Genomic DNA, 24,314 nt, shown 5'->3' with positions numbered 1-24,314 from the left:
TGATTCTGGAGAGATGGTGATTGTAAAAAGCCAATAGTTTATGTATATAAAAGGGAAATTTGTGAATGTGTGTCAGTTCAAAAGGCTTAGCGTACTTCCCGACATGCAACAAACTTGAAATTTGCCATGTGGGTACTTTCCAGACTGGACACCATGCAAACATTATAAAAATACACTTTTTTTGGGGGGGAGCTCAATAATGCATTTTTATTTGCACGGCAAGTGAGATGTGACGTCAAATCTGTCATGTGACCCACGCACGTGGAAGCGTAACGCATTGTAGTGTAGTGGTTAGCGCACTGTGTCTGTCTGTGTGTGTGGAAGCGTAACGCATTGTAGTGTAGTGGTTAGCAAGCTGTGTATGTGTGTGTCTGTGTGTCTGTCTGTGTGTGTGTGTCTGTGTGTGTGTGTCTGTGTGTGTGTCTGTGTGTGTGTGTCTGTGTGTGTGTGTCTGTGTGTGTCTGTGTGTGTGTCTGTCTGTGTGTGGAAGCGTAACGCATTGTAGTGTAGTGATTAGCGTGCCGCGCTACGAACCCGGCGACCCGAGTTCGATTCCCTCACGGCCTCCACCGGTGACAATTATGTTAACCGGTCCTGGGCCTCCCCTAGGTCGACTCAGCCTCAAACGAGTAACTCGTGTGGTGTGTGAACATCGCCACTGGGGAGACAAAGGCGGCCGGGCGTGGTGCTGGCCACCCACCCCCTTCGTGTGCCGTGCCGGCCTTCATAGGTGCTCGCTAACAGCACTTGCCCCCGACAGTCTCACAGGCTACATGGGGGATCTTTGTCTTTATCCTGAGTGTGTGGGGGGAGGGCAGCGACTGCGTAGCGATTTGTGCGCTGCGCTACGAACCCGGCGACCCAAGTTCGATTCCTGCTCACAGCCACCGCTGGTGACGATTATTTGAACCGGTCCTGGTAACTATATAAAATAAACTCATTATAATATTACCTTTATATATTTGACGCATTTTAGCACTTAAAGCGTTAAACAAACATATTTTGAGATGTACCCACCACTGCAAATGACACCAGCATCTTCAGCATGAACACAGTTGTGTTGCCCCCATGGCAGGTGAGGACAATTTCCTAAAGAGGACTCCGACCCATTGCATGTCACATCATCCAGCCAGATGGTGCCATTGCCCTGACCAAAGTAGGCATATGATTGGGCAGAAAGAGCAGCTCCACAGCCGACCTTTCGGCAGACAACCTGGGCATCATTGATGTTCCAGTAATCATCACAGACCGTGCCCCAGGAGCCATTATAGAGGACCTCCACTCTGCCTTGACATGGGCCTCCTCCTCCTCCAACCAGGCGAATGGCTGTCTCTGTGGATTAAAGATATGCACACTGAATAAATTGGCGAGCTTCACTATATACCATTGTGAGATTCTTATGTTTATTCTTTCCAAACTTTGATTATTTGAAAGTCAACTTTTTTTAAATGTGTTTTTTGTTATGCATGTTACATAGACCTTCATTTACAACCATCTTTTGATTTGAAAAATGTATGAATTTGCATCGCCATTTATTGACAAATTTATACTCACCAGGGGCTTGGGTTGTTGGCTGCCTTGTAGTGGTTGATGCACTTGTTTGAGCTGTAACCAATTAAGATTGCTAATTTTAAAAGTTGTATTTAATTGACCGACAAAAGTAAAAAAAACTGAATGACCATTTTGTCATTCATATAATATACAGCAAAACATTACCATTTAATATTAGAAAAAGAACATTTGGAACTTTTATTAAAACATATTTTGAGATGTACACACCGCTGCAAATGACACTAGCATCTTCACTGTGGCTACAGTCATGCTGTCCCCATGGGCGATGAGAATATGGTCCCAGAAAGGATTCAGAACCATTGCATCTGACATCATCCAACCAGATTGTGCCAATACCCTGGCCAAAGTAGGTATTTGATGGGGCAGAAAGAGCAACTCCACAGCCAACCATGCGACAGACAACCTGGGCATCATTGATGTCCCAGAAATCATCACAGACCGAGCCCCAGGACCCAGAATAGAGGACTTCCACTCTGCCTTGACATGAGCTTCCTCCTCCAATCAGCCGAATCGCTGATTCTGGAGAGATGGTGATTGTAAAAAGCCAATAGTTTATGTATATAAAAGGGAAATTTGTGAATGTGTGTCAGTTCAAAAGGCTTAGCGTACTTCCCGACATGCAACAAACTTGAAATTTGCCATGTGGGTACTTTCCAGACTGGACACCATGCAAACATTATAAAAATACACTTTTTTGGGGGGGGAGCTCAATAATGCATTTTTATTTGCACGGCAAGTGAGATGTGACGTCAAATCTGTCATGTGACCCACGCACGTGGAAGCGTAACGCATTGTAGTGTAGTGGTTAGCGCACTGTGTCTGTCTGTGTGTGTGGAAGCGTAACGCATTGTAGTGTAGTGGTTAGCAAGCTGTGTATGTGTGTGTCTGTGTGTCTGTCTGTGTGTGTGTGTCTGTGTGTGTGTGTCTGTGTGTGTGTCTGTGTGTGTGTGTCTGTGTGTGTGTGTCTGTGTGTGTCTGTGTGTGTGTCTGTCTGTGTGTGGAAGCGTAACGCATTGTAGTGTAGTGATTAGCGTGCCGCGCTACGAACCCGGCGACCCGAGTTCGATTCCCTCACGGCCTCCACCGGTGACAATTATGTTAACCGGTCCTGGGCCTCCCCTAGGTCGACTCAGCCTCAAACGAGTAACTCGTGTGGTGTGTGAACATCGCCACTGGGGAGACAAAGGCGGCCGGGCGTGGTGCTGGCCACCCACCCCCTTCGTGTGCCGTGCCGGCCTTCATAGGTGCTCGCTAACAGCACTTGCCCCCGACAGTCTCACAGGCTACATGGGGGATCTTTGTCTTTATCCTGAGTGTGTGGGGGGAGGGCAGCGACTGCGTAGCGATTTGTGCGCTGCGCTACGAACCCGGCGACCCAAGTTCGATTCCTGCTCACAGCCACCGCTGGTGACGATTATTTGAACCGGTCCTGGTAACTATATAAAATAAACTCATTATAATATTACCTTTATATATTTGACGCATTTTAGCACTTAAAGCGTTAAACAAACATATTTTGAGATGTACCCACCACTGCAAATGACACCAGCATCTTCAGCATGAACACAGTTGTGTTGCCCCCATGGCAGGTGAGGACAATTTCCTAAAGAGGACTCCGACCCATTGCATGTCACATCATCCAGCCAGATGGTGCCATTGCCCTGACCAAAGTAGGCATATGATTGGGCAGAAAGAGCAGCTCCACAGCCGACCTTTCGGCAGACAACCTGGGCATCATTGATGTTCCAGTAATCATCACAGACCGTGCCCCAGGAGCCATTATAGAGGACCTCCACTCTGCCTTGACATGGGCCTCCTCCTCCTCCAACCAGGCGAATGGCTGTCTCTGTGGATTAAAGATATGCACACTGAATAAATTGGCGAGCTTCACTATATACCATTGTGAGATTCTTATGTTTATTCTTTCCTAACTTTGATTATTTGAAAGTCAACTTTTTTTAAATGTGTTTTTTGTTATGCATGTTACATAGACCTTCATTTACAACCATCTTTTGATTTGAAAAATGTATGAATTTGCATCGCCATTTATTGACAAATTTATACTCACCAGGGGCTTGGGTTGTTGGCTGCCTTGTAGTGGTTGATGCACTTGTTTGAGCTGTAACCAATTAAGATTGCTAATTTTAAAAGTTGTATTTAATTGACCGACAAAAGTAAAAAAAAACTGAATGACCATTTTGTCATTCATATAATATACAGCAAAACATTACCATTTAATATTAGAAAAAGAACATTTGGAACTTTTATTAAAACATATTTTGAGATGTACACACCTCTGCAAATGACACTAGCATCTTCACTGTGGCTACAGTCATGCTGTCCCCATGGGCGATGAGAATATGGTCCCAGAAAGGATTCAGAACCATTGCATCTGACATCATCCAACCAGATTGTGCCAATACCCTGGCCAAAGTAGGTATTTGATGGGGCAGAAAGAGCAACTCCACAGCCAACCATGCGACAGACAACCTGGGCATCATTGATGTCCCAGAAATCATCACAGACCGAGCCCCAGGACCCAGAATAGAGGACTTCCACTCTGCCTTGACATGAGCTTCCTCCTCCAATCAGCCGAATCGCTGATTCTGGAGAGATGGTGATTGTAAAAAGCCAATAGTTTATGTATATAAAAGGGAAATTTATGAATGTGTGTCAGTTCAAAAGGCTTAGCGTACTTCCCGACATGCAACAAACTTGAAATTTGCCATGTGGGTACTTTCCAGACTGGACACCATGCAAACATTATAAAAATACACTTTTTTGGGGGGGGGGGGGAGCTCAATAATGCATTTTATTTGCACGGCAAGTGAGATGTGACGTCAAATCTGTCATGTGACCCACGCACGTGGAAGCGTAACGCATTGTAGTGTAGTGGTTAGCGCACTGTGTCTGTGTGTGTGTGGAAGCGTAACGCATTGTAGTGTAGTGGTTAGCAAGCTGTGTATGTGTGTGTCTGTGTGTCTGTCTGTGTGTGTGTGTCTGTGTGTGTGTGTCTGTGTAAGCCCCAGGCTACTTTGGGCTCGCCTTCCCATCAACCGGAGGCGAGGAATGGTGGTCGTGGTTACTTATGCCCCCACCGAAGATGAACATCCGTGGAGGGATGCAGGCAAAGCCGATGAGTCAGATGCCTTCTATGACCTCCTGTCACAGGTGCTGGCTAAAGTGGCCCCTCGGGATAGAGTCATCATGTTGGGTGACTTCAATGCCCGAGTTGGTCATGATACTGGCACCTGGCCTGGAGTGATTGGAGGGCATGGGCCAGATCAGCTCAATAACAACGGTAGGAGGCTGCTAGATTTTTGTGCAGCCCATGGGCTTGTAATTACCAACACGCTGTTCCGGCATCGGCGCATCCACACAACATCATGGATGCATGCCGGGTCCAAGCAAGAACATCTGCTGGACTACATAGTGACGGACCAGCGAATGCGAGCCCATGTCCTTGACACCAGGACCTACCGTGGAGCTGATCTGCCCTCTGACCATCGACTAGTCATCTGTAAGATGCGCCTGCCATTCTTCCACTCCGGTGGTGGGTGTACACCCAGGACCCCATTCCAACCTAAAGTGGCCTGGTCTCAGTTATCTGATGAAAGTTGCAAGCGAGAATTTCATCATCGCTTGCGGCTGGGATTGGCATCGACCCCGACTCCTCCTGATGTCGAGGGTAAATGGGCGAGGTTTAGGACTGTGACTCATGCTGCTGCAATGGCTGCTTTGGGTACGCGGTCCAGACCTCCCCAGACACCCTGGATGACAGAGGAGTTGTTCACGATGGTTGAGAAAAAGCGACAGGCCCACTGTCATCGGCTACAGAGTCCCACGTCAGAGAATGAGGAGGCTTACCGCAGCCTTCGCTCGGAGGTTCGGAGAGCCGTGAGGCGCTGCAAGGATGGGTGGTGGTCGCGGGTTGCTGAGGAGATGGAGTCTGCCTCAGTGGCCCGTGATCACAAATCTCTATTTAACTCCATCAAAAAAGTAACCTGCAGCGCCACACCTATTACCATCATTAGGGGAAAAAACGGCGATCCAATTTCCGACCCCCAGGAACAGGTTCGCAGATTTGCTGAGCATTTCTGTGAGGTCCTGGGGGAGGGAAAATCCCTCAGCCAGGAAAACATCGTGGCACAAAGTGAGGATGACCCTGCTGAGGCTGCGGTGCCTCAAATATTGGATGAAGTCACCCCCTGTGAGTGGCTGGCTGAGGTGCCATCTGCTGAGGAAGTATTGAAGGCGATCCGGAGTCTGAGACCAGGAAAGGCAGCGGGCAGAGATGATCTTCCAAGCGAAATGCTGAGGGAGGGTGGCGTTTGTGCACAGACTGCCCTATATGACATCATAACAACAGTCTGGACCACTGGACGGGTTCCGCAGGATTGGAAGGATGCCCTGGTGGTCCCCCTTTTTAAGAAGGGGGACCGCACAGACTGTAACAACTACAGGGGCATCTCACTCCTCAGTGTGCCGGGAAAGGTCCTGGCAAGGATTATTCAGCATCGCCTTGCCAGGCACGCTGAGGAGAGGCTTGCGGAGCCCCAATGCGGTTTCAGGAAAGGGCGGTCCTGCACAGATGCCATATTTTCTGTCCGTCTGCTACAGCAGAGGTGTAGGGAATTCCAACAAGACCTACATCTCTGCTTTATTGACCTGGTCAAGGCCTATGATACCATCAGTAGGCCGGGGCTCTGGGTCGTTCTTCGTGCTTTTGGAGTACCTGACCCTCTGCTCACGATCATTAAGGACCTTCATAATGGTGAGCGGGCCCGGGTAAAACTACGTGGCCGGGAGTCAGAGCCATTCCCTGTACACCTTGGGGTGCGACAGGGATGTCCTCTGGCTCCCACATTATTTAACATCTATTTTGACCACGTAGTTCGTGAAGCCTTCAATAGCTGTACCGGGGGAATCTCCATATGGTACAGATATAATGGGAGGCTAATCGATGCCCGGGTGCGGTCAAGGGATGGCTCCCTATTGCTCAACCACGTTATGTATGCTGATGACTTGGTAATAGCTGCTCAGTCAGAGGAGGAGTTGGAGACGCTGCTGCTGAGACTGGAGCGTGCCACTAAGAGGTGGGGCCTTACCATCAGCCCCACCAAAACCAAGCACCTGCCTGGGTATTTTGTACCATCGGACACTCCACCCCCACAACTCCCAATCGGTGATGGGGCAGTTGTGGAGAGAGTGGAGAGTTTCCCATACCTGGGCAGTGTGCTTATGACTGGCACCAGTTTAACAGCAGAGGTCTCACTCCGAATCAGTCGAGCGGCAATATCTTTTCATCGGTTGCGTAACGCTGTGTGGAAGCTACCTGGTCTGTCGCTCCGCACTAAGCTTCAGGTCTTCTCGGCCACGGTCATTCCCTCCCTTCTCTACGCTTGCGAAACGTGGACCCCCCTAATGGAACATCTTCGCCGGTTAGAAACATTTAGGCTGGCCTGCCTACGATCCATCCTGGGTTTAACCAGACTGGATTGTGTGAGGAGCTCACAAATCCTTGAAAGATCTGGGCAGGGTCCCATCGGTGAGCTCCTCCGGCAGGCAAGGCTGCGATGGCTGGGTCATGTAGCCCGCATGCCCAGCCACCGCATGCCGAAACAGCTTTTGTTTGGCCGGATTGAGGGGGCTAAGCGGGCGCGGCACGGGCTAGAGAAGAGATGGAGTGATGTGGTACAGGAGGACGTGGAGCTGAGTGGACTTGCCGATGACTGGTACCAGCGGTGTCAAGATCGGCCTCTGTGGAGGAGGCTCGTGAAGGATGCTACTGGGCAGTTGGAGGCAGTCGCCCTCCAACAACAACGGAGGGCGGAGGAGCGACGCTCACAACAGCGAGCGGAGCGCCGGGTGGCTAAAGCACAGCAGGTTGGCACAGTAGGGGGCACAGGTGGTGCATCAGCCAGTCATCTCAGTCAGTCGACCCGTGGCACCTGGGTCTGCCCCGTGACCTCCTGCCAGCGGGCGTTCGACACTTCACGTGGCCTCAGGGTGCACATAGCCTGGCACAAGCGTCGTGGTGACGTCACCGCCACTTAGTGGCGAATGGCGGTTGTTGTTGTGTGTCTGTGTGTGTGTCTGTGTGTGTGTGTCTGTGTGTGTGTGTCTGTGTGTGTCTGTGTGTGTGTCTGTCTGTGTGTGGAAGCGTAACGCATTGTAGTGTAGTGATTAGCGTGCCGCGCTACGAACCCGGCGACCCGAGTTCGATTCCCTCACGGCCTCCACCGGTGACAATTATGTTAACCGGTCCTGGGCCTCCCCTAGGTCGACTCAGCCTCAAACGAGTAACTCGTGTGGTGTGTGAACATCGCCACTGGGGAGACAAAGGCGGCCGGGCGTGGTGCTGGCCACCCACCCCCTTCGTGTGCCGTGCCGGCCTTCATAGGTGCTCGCTAACAGCACTTGCCCCCGACAGTCTCACAGGCTACATGGGGGATCTTTGTCTTTATCCTGAGTGTGTGGGGGGAGGGCAGCGACTGCGTAGCGATTTGTGCGCTGCGCTACGAACCCGGCGACCCAAGTTCGATTCCTGCTCACAGCCACCGCTGGTGACGATTATTTGAACCGGTCCTGGTAACTATATAAAATAAACTCATTATAATATTACCTTTATATATTTGACGCATTTTAGCACTTAAAGCGTTAAACAAACATATTTTGAGATGTACCCACCACTGCAAATGACACCAGCATCTTCAGCATGAACACAGTTGTGTTGCCCCCATGGCAGGTGAGGACAATTTCCTAAAGAGGACTCCGACCCATTGCATGTCACATCATCCAGCCAGATGGTGCCATTGCCCTGACCAAAGTAGGCATATGATTGGGCAGAAAGAGCAGCTCCACAGCCGACCTTTCGGCAGACAACCTGGGCATCATTGATGTTCCAGTAATCATCACAGACCGTGCCCCAGGAGCCATTATAGAGGACCTCCACTCTGCCTTGACATGGGCCTCCTCCTCCTCCAACCAGGCGAATGGCTGTCTCTGTGGATTAAAGATATGCACACTGAATAAATTGGCGAGCTTCACTATATACCATTGTGAGATTCTTATGTTTATTCTTTCCTAACTTTGATTATTTGAAAGTCAACTTTTTTTAAATGTGTTTTTTGTTATGCATGTTACATAGACCTTCATTTACAACCATCTTTTGATTTGAAAAATGTATGAATTTGCATCGCCATTTATTGACAAATTTATACTCACCAGGGGCTTGGGTTGTTGGCTGCCTTGTAGTGGTTGATGCACTTGTTTGAGCTGTAACCAATTAAGATTGCTAATTTTAAAAGTTGTATTTAATTGACCGACAAAAGTAAAAAAAAACTGAATGACCATTTTGTCATTCATATAATATACAGCAAAACATTACCATTTAATATTAGAAAAAGAACATTTGGAACTTTTATGAAAACATATTTTGAGATGTACACACCGCTGCAAATGACACTAGCATCTTCACTGTGGCTACAGTCATGCTGTCCCCATGGGCGATGAGAATATGGTCCCAGAAAGGATTCAGAACCATTGCATCTGACATCATCCAACCAGATTGTGCCAATACCCTGGCCAAAATAGGTATTTGATGGGGCAGAAAGAGCAACTCCACAGCCAACCATGCGACAGACAACCTGGGCATCATTGATGTCCCAGAAATCATCACAGACCGTGCCCCAGGACCCAGAATAGAGGACTTCCACTCTGCCTTGACATGAGCTTCCTCCTCCAATCAGCCGAATCGCTGATTCTGGAGAGATGGTGATTGTAAAAAGCCAATAGTTTATGTATATAAAAGGGAAATTTGTGAATGTGTGTCAGTTCAAAAGGCTTAGCGTACTTCCCGACATGCAACAAACTTGAAATTTGCCATGTGGGTACTTTCCAGACTGGACACCATGCAAACATTATAAAAATACACTTTTTTGGGGGGGGGGGAGCTCAATAATGCATATTCTTTGCACGGCAAGTGAGCTGTGACGTCAAATTTGTCATGTGACCCGCACGCGTGGAAGCGTAACGCATTGTAGTGTAGTGGTTAGCGCGCTGTGTGTATGTGTCTGTGTGTGTGTCTGTCTGTGTGTGGAATCGTAACGCATTGTAGTGTAGTGGTTAGCGCGCTGTGTGTGTGTCTGTGTGTGTCTGTGTGTCTGTGTGTGTGTGTGGAAGCGTAACGCATTGTAGTGTAGTGGTTAGCGCGCTGTGTGTATGTGTCTGTGTGTGTGTCTGTGTGTGTGTGTGTGGAAGCGTAACGCATTGTAGTGTAGTGGTTAGCGCGCCGCGCTACGAACCCGGCGACCCGAGTTCGATTCTCTCACGGCCACCACCGGTGACAATTATGTTAACCGGTCCTGGGCCTCCCCTAGGTCGACTCAGCTTCAAAGGAGTAACTCGTGTGGTGTGTAAACATCGCCACTGGGGAGACAAAGGCGGCCGGGCGTGGTGCTGGCCACCCACCCCCTTCGTGTGCCGTGCCGGCCTTAATAGGTGCTCGCTAACAGCACTTGCCCCCGACAGTCTCACAGGCTACATGGGGGATCTTTGTCTTTATCCTGAGTGTGTGGGGGGAGGGCAGCGACTGCGTAGCGATTTGTGCGCTGCGCTACGAACCCGGCGACCCAAGTTCGATTCCTGCTCAGGGCCACCGCCGGTGACGATTATTTGAACCGGTCCTGGTAACTATATAAAATAAACTCATTGTAATATTACCTTTATATATTTGACGCATTTTAGCACTTAAAGCGTTAAACAAACATATTTTGAGATGTACCCACCACTGCAAATGACACCAGCATCTTCAGCATGAACACAGTTGTGTTGCCCCCATGGCAGGTGAGGACAATTTCCTAGAGAGGACTCCGACCCATTGCATGTCACATCATCCAGCCAGATGGTGCCATTGCCCTGACCAAAGTAGGCATATGATTGGGCAGAAAGAGCAGCTCCACAGCCGACCTTTCGGCAGACAACCTGGGCATCATTGATGTTCCAGTAATCATCACAGACCGTGCCCCAGGAGCCATTATAGAGGACCTCCACTCTGCCTTGACATGGGCCTCCTCCTCCTCCAACCAGGCGAATGGATGTCTCTGCGGATTAAAGAAATGTACACTGAATACATTGGCAAGCTTCACTATATACCATTGTGCGATTATTATGTTTATTCTTTCCTAACTTTGATGATTTGAAAAGTCAATATTTTTAAAATGTGTTCTTTATTATGCATATTACATAGACCTCCATTTACAACCATCTTTTGATTTTGAAAATGTATGAATTTGCATCGCCATTTATTGACAAATTTATACTCACCAGGGGCTTGGGTTGTTGGCTGCCTTGTAGTGGTTGATGTACTTGTTTGAGCTGTAACCAATTAAGATTGCTAATTTTAAAAGTTGTATTAAATTGACCGACAAAAGTAAAAAAAAAACTGAATGAACATTTTGTCATTCATATAATATATAGCAAAACATTACCATTTAATATTAGAAAAATAACATTCGGAACTTTTATTAAAATATACAAGAGTATGCTTGTGCTGCATGGAGCCAAGGATGACTCGTCTGGACACCCTTACATTTGTAACTGAGTTGTACATTGATAAAATCTGAATAACCGTTAATATGTATGATGCATAGATTTACATTACATGCATATCCCTGCAAATAACAAGCATCTTGTATGCATGTATGTTGAACTTCTTTTCGCACGGTATGTTGCCAACCGTGCTAATCGGAGGCGCGGGGGAAGTAAAACAAACTAAACACAAACATCTGTTCTAAAGAAATACGTTTTCATTCTGTTGTCCAAGTGCATGTCAATATCTGATCCTAGCATGGATCTAAGGGTAAAAGGTTATATTGCTTTACTGTTAATTATAAATGTCTTGGATTTCTTGTAAAGGGTTTTATGATTTCTATATTTGTGTCATTAAGGCATTGATTTGTGATAACTTGTCCCGTGAAATCGAACGTCCTTATGAGTGCTGTATAGAGCGTGAATTGCACATTCTGACAGAGTGGTGGGATTGTATCATCATACCTTGCTGAGCTGCCACAGCCTGGATCGTGAGGACGAGGAGCAAAATGACACCAGACAACATCATGCCCTGGTTTTACTCGCACCTTGGATTAAACAAAGATAAAGACCCCCACTGTTGGGGCAAGCACTGTTAGAGAGCACCTATGAATGCTGACACAGCACAATAGAGGGTTGATGGTCAGCGCCACTGTTTTTTATCCCCAGTTCTGATCTTTATACACCCCACCATGTTCTCATTTGAGGCTGAGTCAATCGAGGTAAGCCCAGAACCGAATCAGATATCAGTCACTGATATTAATTTGTTCATCATGTAGATAGAAAAGCACAATTGTTATTTTAGTTACTGAGAGAAGTACGTAAAAAATCCACATTGGACGAAAGAATAGCATTCAATCGAGCCAATGTGCATGGGATTCAAACTGCCATGTTTGGTTGTCATGAAGCCAGGAAACTGGAAACCACTTGAGCAATCTAGTGTTGATTTAATGGCAAGATATACGATTATTGAAAAATGCACACTTTTTGGATATCGACATCTCAGAACATCAAACTCTATAAATTATTCAATAGTGATGCCAAATTATTTGTTCGTGGTTCGAGCTTTAGTCAGGTAGATTACTTAAACTGCATTGAAAAGCATAAATATATCCTATTCACCATCCTCGCTTAATTTGTATGTACAATGAACATCGATGATTGAATTTATGAAATGCTTTAATTTTAATTTGGAATAGTGACTTAAAGCTTTCGTGACTGCAGGGGTCTTTCGGTAAAGTTACGTAGATAGAAAAATAATAAAATAATTAGAAAATCCACGATGTTTTGATCGCAACACGAGCAATCGTGTTCAGGTGAAAAAACACAGCAGGCGGACTGCTGAGGCAGGAAGAAATATCGCGAGAGAGCTACTGCAGACAAAGGTTATAACGGTTTGAGGTGGGTACAACCCAAGGGTAAGTGGGCGGGGCTAGAGATGGAATTTGCAAGTAAATGTAAGATCGCAGCGCTAGGTATACCTCGGCCATTGTGTTGCTAGAGATTAGCATGTCAATCTGTTAATGTCATCCCACGGCTACGGTGCTGAAGAAGCCATTGCATTGCTCGAGATGAGAGATTAACATGTCAATGTGAGACGGCTCCCACTGCAGCGGCTGTGTTAATGAGAGAGACATTCAGCCTATTAAACAACGCGCGCCACCGTCGCATCGAGGAAAAGGGAGCAGCAGCTATGTTAGTGAGACATTTAACCTGTTAATGTAAAGACATTTAACAAGGTAATGTACATTTTGATTTTAAGCTTTCGTGACTGCAGGGATTCATATTCTTGGTTCTTTCGGTAAAGTCACGTAGAAGGGAAACAAAATAATAAAAATATAAAACAATACAATTCTCACGACGTTTCGACTGCAACACAAGCAATCATCATCAGGTGTGAAAACCACAGCAAGAAAATTTGAAAAAAGTGGCGGTTTTTTTAACGTTAGCACCACGGAGAGCGATTTGTCAGTTATTCAGATGGACGAGCCCATCTATGTTCGGAAAAGAGGAGGGGGGAGACGAAAATAATGGATGCGGTCTGAAAGCCACCGTAAGCGTGATCAATCAATTAAGATCCGAAATGGTTTATCAAATCCTTCCAAAGATTGCTAAGCCAGAATCCATCTTCTCGGTTGAAATTGTCTCTGTGTTTGTATATGTGGATAGCCTCATGAACGAATCTCTCATGGTAGCCAGATGGCTTACAAGACAGAGGTTCCTAAGAAGGAAAAATTCAGGCCTTTATGTCTCTACATCCACGGACATTGTAAGTTGATATCTGAGAGAGAAAAGGAGCAATCACTCAAGGTAAAGTGATATAAATGCAAAGGAGGTGACAATTACCTTCACATTTATGGTCAAATTATTATTTAATTTCGTACACAAATACTGTAACAAAAATTAAGTTTGGAATGAAGATACTAAATTTGTTACACCAGCTTTATGTTTCACTTATTTTATGCTTAAAAATGTTATCACATAAAGAGCAGATGAGTGTTGCAAATTATCACATTGAAAATGTATGTTTGTTTAACTATTGAATCTTGTGCTTAATGGAAATGCCTTTCCACTGAAAGCCATAAAAAAAATCAGCCGCTTGATGTGCAACTGTAACTTACAAACATAATAATAATATCTAGAGTACAAAAAATATATCCTTGGGACACACTTTTTTGCATGCATCTGTTACATTAATTACTTTACCTCCTATTATGTACTTTATTAAGCTCAATGAGATTTCACCTGGTTTCACACTGTATGCGATATCTATGCAGCATGCTTATATAGCCTGTAAGAATGTATACATGTCAACAAAACAGCATGGAAAGCCATGATACATCATGTGTTTTGTGATATGCACTTTAAATAGTAATGCAAATTGCTAAGTTATCTATAGTATAACGACTCAGCACTTAGAATTGTTATAACTACTACGTATACAATAATAAAATAAATAATAATAATAAAATAACATACACGATCTTTATAACTAGGTGATTGCCCGATAAAATAAAATAAGTATTCATGAAATGCAATCAAATCTCCCTCCTGAATGGCTTAAAGAACACTGCATGTTAAGCTATAGTCAGCACCTACAGTGAAGCCTATCATGGCATTGAAACAGCGATATAAGTATGTAATAATCATTCAGAAAAACAAATGTTCATCGAAATATTAATTATTATACCTCACCATGAGGGGTAAAAATCACGTACTACATGTTAGATACACACATAGTGCTGCGTGCCTGATTGTAGCTAGCTTGTGTGAAGATTATTCTATTTTATGTCCAAATGAAACGCTCACCTGACGACGCAGTGTCGAAAGAGCATCAGGTACGTCGGATGCTCTGGCTGCGCCTCTCACCTGCCGTGTTTATATAGACGAATCACAGAACCAGGCCTTTCTGCAGGTACGTCACCTGACTTTGCATATCAGTGGCGATTGAGATCTAAGCCGGTTCTTGGCTCCCCCGCCCCATTCTCCACCAATTCTATTCCAGATGTATATAGCGCCCAGTGCATTTCCAAGAATGGGGAAGTGTGGTCACACAACTATAGAACAAAATAAGTCTTAATCTCCTATAATATTTCACATAATGGCAGCAGCCAGGAATATTTGGGCCTATCACAGTTTCTTTGACAATTTCTTTGAGAAGTCTCCTAGAAGCAACCAGTCATTTTTTTAACTTATTTTTACGTTTGCCTATTTTTATATTTATAGATAAATATTGTGAGGAAACTCATAAGCCACATACAAATCATCATTTAACGAATATGAGATTCATCTTCTTTGGTTCTTTGGGTAAAGTCATGTAGAATGAGAATAAAATAATAAATTGATAAAATAAAACAACACAATAAATAAAATAACACAATAATATTATTGTTATTTTATTTTATCAATTTATTATTTTATTCTCATTCTACGTGACTTTACCCAAAGAACCAAAGAAGATGAATCCTTGCAGTCACGAAAGCTTTAAATCGAAAAGAATATGAGATTGTTCATCATGTGCAGGGTTCGAAGCCACAAGTTGCCGACACCTGCTAAACTATTGTTTAGAGCCAACATAACTTCTTCTAAGTCAACTGACAACTAATTGACTTGCAATGTGAGCCAAGTATGTGTAGCGATAAAAAAATAACCTTGCATTTTCAGCTCTTTGTCAGTTCACTCCTGATTGAGGATGTCTGTCATGGGGGTTATTTTGTTATACTTGACCATGGTGGTCAGTTCAAGTTAGTTCAGGTATTACTTTCCATTGCCAGGAATTGAACTCAAGGGGCCATGCTATAGTGTAGTGTATTTGAACTACTGCGCCACTTCTCCACTCTGCAAACTGATTGCTCAGAACAAATGAAGTGATATTTTTCATCTCAGCCCTCCGACAACATTGCTTTCTGGACTTCTCAAAATAGCCGTAACGCCAATCTTACAGGTTTGTCATTCCTCCTTCCAACAACTCAGCATTGTACTTACAGAAAATCATAAGGCATGTTGTCATTCTATAAAAGACAAAGGTGCAGCTCTGCAAATGCTTGTTCTTACTACTGCTGCCACAACATTCACTAGGAGGTGCTCTAGAGAGCCCCCCGAGAAGGTATTTGGCCTATTCTTCGACGCTGGCAAGAGGTGGGAACACAACACCTTTAAACCCACCGCACGTGACCTGCTGATTGACTAACTGTGGTGTGTACCCATTCATACTGCTGGGTGGACCGATTTGGGGGAATTTTAAGCATATGATTGTTTGAGCAATTGAGTTGAGATATCTAATCTAACCAGTCTTCTCTGGATTGCAAATCAAGCGTGCTATCCATCACACCATGGCAGCATCCAAATTATATAACAATAATTACCAAAGAACCTACAAAAACATGTACAGTAAAACCTTGGATTGCGAGCATAATTCGTTCCGGAAACGTGTTTGTAATCCAAAGCACTCGTATATCAAAGCACTCGTATATCAGTTGTGATCACGTGATGCTCGACAGTACAAAGCGTATACATACTACTCGTATTGCAAGACCTCGCTCGTTTATCAAATTATTATTTATTTAAAAATTTTGCTTATCTTGCAAAACACTCGCAGACCAAGTTACTCGCAATCCAAGGTTTTGCTGTACTTAGTTATATATGAACAATTTACCTTTTATTATGAGATATGAATGAGCAAAAGACTACAAACATGAAAGCCATACAGGTACTTTGTATGTGTCAACAAAAGTGGGTATCAACTGAAATAGAAGTAATAATTAAAGTCCTAACAATTAAATTCTGATGCAATGAAACTAATACACCACCAATTAAACAATAGTGATATCGCATAGCATTTTCACTTCTCCTGCCAGGCTTTATTAGCTTTGGTAAAGTCCTTAATCACTCAAGGCAACATTACATTTGTACTGAAATACGCGGTGCACAGTTAACCGAGGGCAACTGAGGGCAAGCAGGCGCGCGTGAGGTTTGCACGAACAAACCGCCAGTTGTAAGGGGCGAAGCAGGTGCAAACGGAGTCGACTGGTTCTCCACGCTGAGACCGGAGGTGTTGCCAGGGAGACAGGAGGTAAGAGTTGATTGATGGGCCGACAGGCACAAGCCTGGCGAGAGCTTAAAGAGACGCACGAGAGGTCTCGGATAATTAGCAGAGGAATATAAGGGCGTGTGCGTGAGCTGAGCGGGGAGTTGTTGCCGGGGATCAAGTGTGAAGGCATCTCGCCGCTGCCGCTCCAACCGTCAACGGGACCTCAACCCTCACGTCATTGCCGGGCGGGTGTTGGCTGATCCCCCGTCCGGGACAGACGGGTGAGCGGGTCTGAGGGAGCATAGGTGAAGGCAGCGGTGGAGGTGTAGAGTTGCTGTGTGCAGAGACGCTGTGTCTGGAGACGCTGAGTGTGAAGACGTTGTGTGTGAAGACGCTGAGTATGAAGACGCTGTGTGTGAAGACGCTGAGTGTGAAGACACTGAGTATGAAGACGCTGTGTGTGAAGACGCTGTGTGTGAAGACACTGAGTATGAAGACGCTGTGTGTGAAGACGCTGTGTGTGGAGACGCTGTGTGCGAAGACGTTGTGTGCGGAGACGTTGTGTGCGAAGACGCTGAGTGTGAAGACGCTGTGTGCAGAGACGCTGTGTGTGAAGACGCTGTGTGTGAAGATGCTGTGTGTGGAGACGCTGTGTGTGAAGACACTGAGTATGAAGACGCTGTGTGTGAAGACGCTGTGTGTGAAGACTCTGAGTGTGAAGACGCTGTGTATGAAGACGCTGTGTGTGAAGACACTGAGTATGAAGACGCTGTGTGTGAAGACGCTGTGTGTGAAGACTCTGTGTGTGTAGACGCTGTGTGAAGACGCTGTGTGTGAAGACTCTGTGTGTGAAGACGCTGTGTGAAGACGCTGTGTGAAGACGCTGTGTGTGAAGACGCTGTGTGAAGACGCTGAGTGTGAAGACGCTGTGTGTGAAGACGCTGTGTGTGAAGACGCTGTGTGCGAAGACGCTGTGTGAAGACGCTGTGTGTGAAGACGCTGTGTGTGAAGACGCTGTGTGTGAAGACGCTGAGTGTGAAGACGCTGTGTGTGAAGATGCTGTGTGTGAAGACGCTGTGTGTGAAGACGCTGTGTGTGAAGACGCTGTGTGTGAAGACGCTGTGTGTGAAGACGCTGTGTGAAGACGCTGTGTGAAGACGCTGTGTGTGAAGACGCTGTGTGTGAAGACGCTGAGTGTGAAGACGCTGTGTGTGAAGACGCTGTGTGTGAAGACGCTGTGTGTGGAGACGCTGTGTGTGAAGACGCTGTGTGAAGACGCTGTGTGTGAAGACGCTGAGTGTGAAGACGCTGTGTGTGAAGACGCTGTGTGAAGACTCTGTGTGTGAAGACTCTGTGTGTGAAGACGCTGTGTGAAGACACTGTGTGTGAAGACGCTGTGTGTGAAGACGCTGTGTGTGAAGACTCTGTGTGTGTAGACGCTGTGTGAAGACGCTGTGTGTGAAGACTCTGTGTGTGAAGACGCTGTGTGAAGACGCTGTGTGAAGACGCTGTGTGTGAAGACGCTGTGTGAAGACGCTGAGTGTGAAGACGCTGTGTGTGAAGACGCTGTGTGTGAAGACGCTGTGTGAAGACGCTGTGTGTGTAGACGCTGAGTGTGAAGACGCTGTGTGTGAAGACGCTGTGTGCGAAGACGCTGTGTGAAGACGCTGTGTGTGAAGACGCTGTGTGTGAAGACGCTGAGTGTGAAGACGCTGTGTGTGAAGATGCTGTGTGTGAAGACGCTGTGTGTGAAGACGCTGTGTGTGAAGACGCTGTGTGTGAAGACGCTGTGTGTGAAGACGCTGTGTGAAGACGCTGTGTGAAGACGCTGTGTGTGAAGACGCTGTGTGTGAAGACGCTGAGTGTGAAGACGCTGTGTGTGAAGACGCTGTGTGTGAAGACGCTGTGTGTGGAGACGCTGTGTGTGAAGACGCTGTGTGAAGACGCTGTGTGTGAAGACGCTGAGTGTGAAGACGCTGTGTGTGAAGACGCTGTGTGAAGACTCTGTGTGTGAAGACTCTGTGTGTGAAGACGCTGTGTGAAGACACTGTGTGTGAAGACGCTGTGTGTGAAGACGCTGTGTGTGAAGACGCTGTGTGTGTAGACACTGTGTGAAGACGCTGTGTGTGAAGACGCTGTGTGTGTAGACGCTGTGTGTGAAGACGCTGAGTGTGAAGACGCTGTGTGCGAAGACGCTGTGTGAAGACACTGTGTGTGGAGACGCTGTGTGTGAAGACGCTGTGTGCGAAGACGCTGTGTGAAGACACTGTGTGTGAAGACGCTGTGTGTGAAGACGCTGTGTGTGTAGACGCTGTGTGTGAAGACGCTGAGTGTGAAGACGCTGTGTGCGAAGACGCTGTGTGAAGACACTGTGTGTGAAGACGCTGTGTGTGAAGACGCTGTGTGCGAAGACGCTGTGTGAAGACACTGTGTGTGAAGACGCTGTGTGTGAAGACGCTGTGTGCGAAGACACTGTGTGTGAAGACGCTGTGTGTGAAGACGCTGTGTGCGAAGACGCTGTGTGAAGACACTGTGTGTGAAGACGCTGTGTGTGAAGACGCTGTGTGTGAAGACGCTGAGTGTGAAGACGCTGTGTGTGAAGACGCTGTGTGTGAAGACGCTGAGTGTGAAGACGCTGTGTGTGTAGACGCTGTGTGTGTAGACGCTGTGTGTGTAGACGCTGTGTGTGGTGACGCTGTGTGTGAAGACGCTGAGTGTGAAGACGCTGTGTGTGAAGACACTGTGTGTGGAGACGCTGTGTGTGAAGACGCTGTGTGTGAAGACGCTGAGTGTGAAGACGCTGAGTGTGAAGACGCTGTGTGTGAAGACGCTGTGTGCGAAGACACTGTGTGTGAAGACGCTGTGTGTGAAGACGCTGTGTGCGAAGACGCTGTGTGAAGACACTGTGTGTGAAGACGCTGTGTGTGAAGACGCTGTGTGTGAAGACGCTGAGTGTGAAGACGCTGTGTGTGAAGACGCTGTGTGTGAAGACGCTGAGTGTGAAGACGCTGTGTGTGTAGACGCTGTGTGTGTAGACGCTGTGTGTGTAGACGCTGTGTGTGGTGACGCTGTGTGTGAAGACGCTGAGTGTGAAGACACTGTGTGTGAAGACGCTGTGTATGAAGACGCTGTGTGTGAAGACACTGAGTATGAAGACGCTGTGTGTGAAGACGCTGTGTGTGAAGACTCTGTGTGTGTAGACGCTGTGTGAAGACGCTGTGTGTGAAGACTCTGTGTGTGAAGACGCTGTGTGAAGACGCTGTGTGAAGACGCTGTGTGTGAAGACGCTGTGTGAAGACGCTGAGTGTGAAGACGCTGTGTGTGAAGACGCTGTGTGTGAAGACGCTGTGTGAAGACGCTGTGTGTGTAGACGCTGAGTGTGAAGACGCTGTGTGTGAAGACGCTGTGTGCGAAGACGCTGTGTGAAGACGCTGTGTGTGAAGACGCTGTGTGTGAAGACGCTGTGTGTGAAGACGCTGAGTGTGAAGACGCTGTGTGTGAAGATGCTGTGTGTGAAGACGCTGTGTGTGAAGACGCTGTGTGTGAAGACGCTGTGTGTGAAGACGCTGTGTGTGAAGACGCTGTGTGAAGACGCTGTGTGAAGACGCTGTGTGTGAAGACGCTGTGTGTGAAGACGCTGAGTGTGAAGACGCTGTGTGTGAAGACGCTGTGTGTGAAGACGCTGTGTGTGGAGACGCTGTGTGTGAAGACGCTGTGTGAAGACGCTGTGTGTGAAGACGCTGAGTGTGAAGACGCTGTGTGTGAAGACGCTGTGTGAAGACTCTGTGTGTGAAGACTCTGTGTGTGAAGACGCTGTGTGAAGACACTGTGTGTGAAGACGCTGTGTGTGAAGACGCTGTGTGTGAAGACGCTGTGTGTGTAGACACTGTGTGAAGACGCTGTGTGTGAAGACGCTGTGTGTGTAGACGCTGTGTGTGAAGACGCTGAGTGTGAAGACGCTGTGTGCGAAGACGCTGTGTGAAGACACTGTGTGTGAAGACGCTGTGTGTGAAGACGCTGTGTGCGAAGACGCTGTGTGAAGACACTGTGTGTGAAGACGCTGTGTGTGAAGACGCTGTGTGTGTAGACGCTGTGTGTGAAGACGCTGAGTGTGAAGACGCTGTGTGCGAAGACGCTGTGTGAAGACACTGTGTGTGAAGACGCTGTGTGTGAAGACGCTGTGTGCGAAGACGCTGTGTGAAGACACTGTGTGTGAAGACGCTGTGTGTGAAGACGCTGTGTGCGAAGACACTGTGTGTGAAGACGCTGTGTGTGAAGACGCTGTGTGCGAAGACGCTGTGTGAAGACACTGTGTGTGAAGACGCTGTGTGTGAAGACGCTGTGTGTGAAGACGCTGAGTGTGAAGACGCTGTGTGTGAAGACGCTGTGTGTGAAGACGCTGAGTGTGAAGACGCTGTGTGTGTAGACGCTGTGTGTGTAGACGCTGTGTGTGGTGACGCTGTGTGTGAAGACGCTGAGTGTGAAGACACTGTGTGTGAAGACACTGTGTGTGGAGACGCTGTGTGTGAAGACGCTGTGTGTGAAGACGCTGAGTGTGAAGACGCTGAGTGTGAAGACGCTGTGTGTGAAGACGCTGTGTGCGAAGACACTGTGTGTGAAGACGCTGTGTGTGAAGACGCTGTGTGCGAAGACGCTGTGTGAAGACACTGTGTGTGAAGACGCTGTGTGTGAAGACGCTGTGTGTGAAGACGCTGAGTGTGAAGACGCTGTGTGTGAAGACGCTGTGTGTGAAGACGCTGAGTGTGAAGACGCTGTGTGTGTAGACGCTGTGTGTGTAGACGCTGTGTGTGTAGACGCTGTGTGTGGTGACGCTGTGTGTGAAGACGCTGAGTGTGAAGACACTGTGTGTGAAGACGCTGTGTGTGGAGACGCTGTGTGTGAAGACGCTGTGTGTGAAGACGCTGAGTGTGAAGACGCTGTGTGTGAAGACGCTGTGTGTGAAGACGCTGTGTGTGAAGACGCTGAGCGTGAAGACGCTGTGTGCGAAGACGCTGTGTGCGAAGACGCTGTGTGTGAAGACGCTGTGTGTGAAGACGTTGTGTGTGGAGACGCTGTGTGTGAAGACGCTGTGTGTGGAGACGCTGTGTGTGAAGACGCTGTGTGCAGAGACGCTGTGTGCGAAGACGCTGTGTGTGAAGACGCTGTGTGCAGAGACGCTGTGTGCGAAGACGCTGTGTGTGAAGACGCTGTGTGTGTAGACGCTGTGTGAAGACGCTGTGTGTGAAGACGCTGTGTGTGGAGACGCTGTGTGTGAAGACGCTGTGTGCAGAGACGCTGTGTGCGAAGACGCTGTGTGTGAAGACGCTGTGTGCAGAGACGCTGTGTGTGAAGACGCTGTGTGCGAAGACGCTGTGTGTGGAGACGCTGTGTGTGAAGACGCTGTGTGCGAAGACGCTGTGTGTGAAGACGCTGTGTGTGAAGACGCTGTGTGTGGAGACGCTGAGTGTGGAGTCGCTGAGTGTGAAGACGCTGTGTGTGAAGACGCTGTGTGTGGAGTTGCTGTGTGCGAGGTCGCTGTGTGCGGAGACACTGAGGGTAGAGATGCTGTGTGCGGTGACACTGTGTGCGAAGTTTCCGAGTGCAGAGCTGCTGAGCGCAGGATAAGGGAGGCGAAAGATAGATAAGAGTAGGGAGAAGTTAAACACAAGTGACCATTATTTGCAGGAGTGCCTACAACTGGTGCAAGAATAGGTGACTAAAGTGTAAGCAGGTGACTTGTTGCTGTGGTTTTCACACCTGATGATGATTGCTTGTGTTGCAGTTGAAACGTCGTGAGAATTTGATTGTTTTATATTTTTATTATTTTATTATTTCCCTTCTACGTGACTTTACCGAAAGAACCAAGAATATTGTTACGTGTCGGTGTGAGTAATTTTTGAAGACACTACACATTGACTCTATTTATATAATTTCCTTTTTGTGGATTCTGACCCTCTTTTAATATTCAAGCATACTCACCACCAGCCACGGTCTATCAACTGTTCTACGAAGACCTTTCAAAACCATAACCATCTCTCATAGTTTTTTGATGCAACAATCCATCTAGCACCTGCAATGCAAGCGAATTTAATGACTCCATCTCCGCGTTGAATGTTGTCTTGGGTGTGATTCACCTCAGCCATAATCCCTTTTAGCGATGTGTCCTTCCAAAGCTGACTTACCTGCATTAAGTGAATACGATGTAGTGTATCTAAGGTATTACTAACCATGTATTACTATGTCTCTCAGTACAATAACTAAATTGCATCTCTCCACTCTACTTGGCACATGTTTCAGATTTTGTAAAGTTTTCCCTTTCAATGTTCAAGTTTGTGATCCATATGTCATAGCAGATGATATATACTGATTAAACAAATTCTTCATTAGGCACATTGCGAAATTGCTTTTGACTATCAAGTAAAATTTTCCATCTCTTCATTGTATCATGTTGATTGTGGTCTGCCTTCAATATACATACTCTGAATAGTTTCCATTTGTGCTTCTGACAAATATCTTCAGTTGTTTAGCAAACGTGTTGCACATGGCTTTCGTTTTGCTTTTACTTAGCTCGAGTTCCACTCTGTAGCATTTTTTTCTATTTTTCTGTATACCTATATTTCTCCAACGGATTTTTCTGAAAACACTGTCACAATGAATAATGTTGGCCATGTCCAAAGCATGTTTCCTCATTTAAATTACTTTCTAATTTGTGTTTTACTTCCTTCATATAAACAGTGTATCAATCATGTATAAAACACATTTACATTTTAACACTTTATATTTCTCATTGGAAATGTGTTGCCTAGTAATATTCAGCATTCAGTGGAACACTATGCTTTAGGAAGTAAAAAACTGTATTGTGCAAACAAAACCTGCAATTAAATAAAACACCTTCTAGAATTACGAAAGCATTAACTTCCTTTGCGAACAGAACCTTTCACAACCAGTATTGTTGTGTTTAGTTTTGTATACTTTGAAAAGAGTTGACTGGCCATGCAAATTGACCCTTTAGGTTTCTGGTTACCTAAAGAAATTTGGGGTGGGGGAGGCGGTGCAGTAATTTCCATACGCTATGAACACTGGGACATAAGTAAAATTCCCAGCCATTGTTAACATAAGCGGAAAGTGATATCTGAACAGATCTTGGGCCTCCCCTTCCTTTCACCAACCTGTAAACAACCCTCATGATGGATATGGATGGGAGGCTGTCATCCAGCTGTGGATATACAGGACTGAAAATATTAATTATAATATGTAAAGATATCTTACAGCATTTTCTGAACACACTTGCTGAGCGTAAATTGAGGTGACATTAGCCATAAGTACTAAAAACATTACTATTCAGCCTACCTACTGTATTACCTATACAGACATTTCACAGCATGGGGAGGCCTTTATTGAGCAGTGGATTGATCAGGGGCTGCTAATTACTACAATGTTGATAATGTTATTTTTTTATGTAAAGCTTTCGTGACTGCAGGTATTCAAAATATAAAACAATAAAATTATCATGACGTCGTGAGAATTTTATTGTTTTATATTTTTATTATTTTATTGTTTCCCTTCTACGTGACTTTACCGAAAGAACCAAGAATAATGTTATTATTAAGGCATAGTTTTA

At 46.3% G+C, this 24,314-nt stretch overlaps 1 protein-coding gene across 1 annotated transcript in view; it reads right to left on the bottom strand.

The window, feature by feature from the left end:
- Window positions 1–14,522, bottom strand: part of LOC116940253 (scavenger receptor cysteine-rich domain-containing protein DMBT1-like) — a 38,214-nt gene extending 23,692 nt beyond the window's left edge. The window contains exons 1-10 of the mRNA XM_076065668.1: window positions 14,473–14,522; window positions 11,629–11,740; window positions 10,900–10,950; window positions 10,362–10,676; window positions 8,800–8,850; window positions 8,263–8,577; window positions 3,641–3,691; window positions 3,104–3,418; window positions 1,555–1,605; window positions 1,018–1,332 (exon numbers count right to left, since the gene is read on the bottom strand). Of these exons, the coding sequence (XP_075921783.1) occupies window positions 1,018–1,332; window positions 1,555–1,605; window positions 3,104–3,418; window positions 3,641–3,691; window positions 8,263–8,577; window positions 8,800–8,850; window positions 10,362–10,676; window positions 10,900–10,950; window positions 11,629–11,692 (1,528 nt within the window). The 5' untranslated portion in view covers window positions 11,693–11,740; window positions 14,473–14,522. The remainder of the gene's footprint in view (window positions 1–1,017; window positions 1,333–1,554; window positions 1,606–3,103; window positions 3,419–3,640; window positions 3,692–8,262; window positions 8,578–8,799; window positions 8,851–10,361; window positions 10,677–10,899; window positions 10,951–11,628; window positions 11,741–14,472) is intronic.
- Window positions 14,523–24,314: the final 9,792 nt, after the last annotated feature.

Source organism: Petromyzon marinus, chromosome 8 (assembly GCF_048934315.1).
Source record: "Petromyzon marinus isolate PM22_M1 ecotype Great Lakes invasive population chromosome 8, UKy_Petmar_22M1.pri1.0, whole genome shotgun sequence".
In the NCBI taxonomy this organism is placed as follows: Eukaryota; Metazoa; Chordata; class Hyperoartia; order Petromyzontiformes; family Petromyzontidae; genus Petromyzon; species Petromyzon marinus.
Note: the sequence above shows the minus strand (reverse complement) of the source record. Positions and strands in the feature narration are given on the sequence as shown.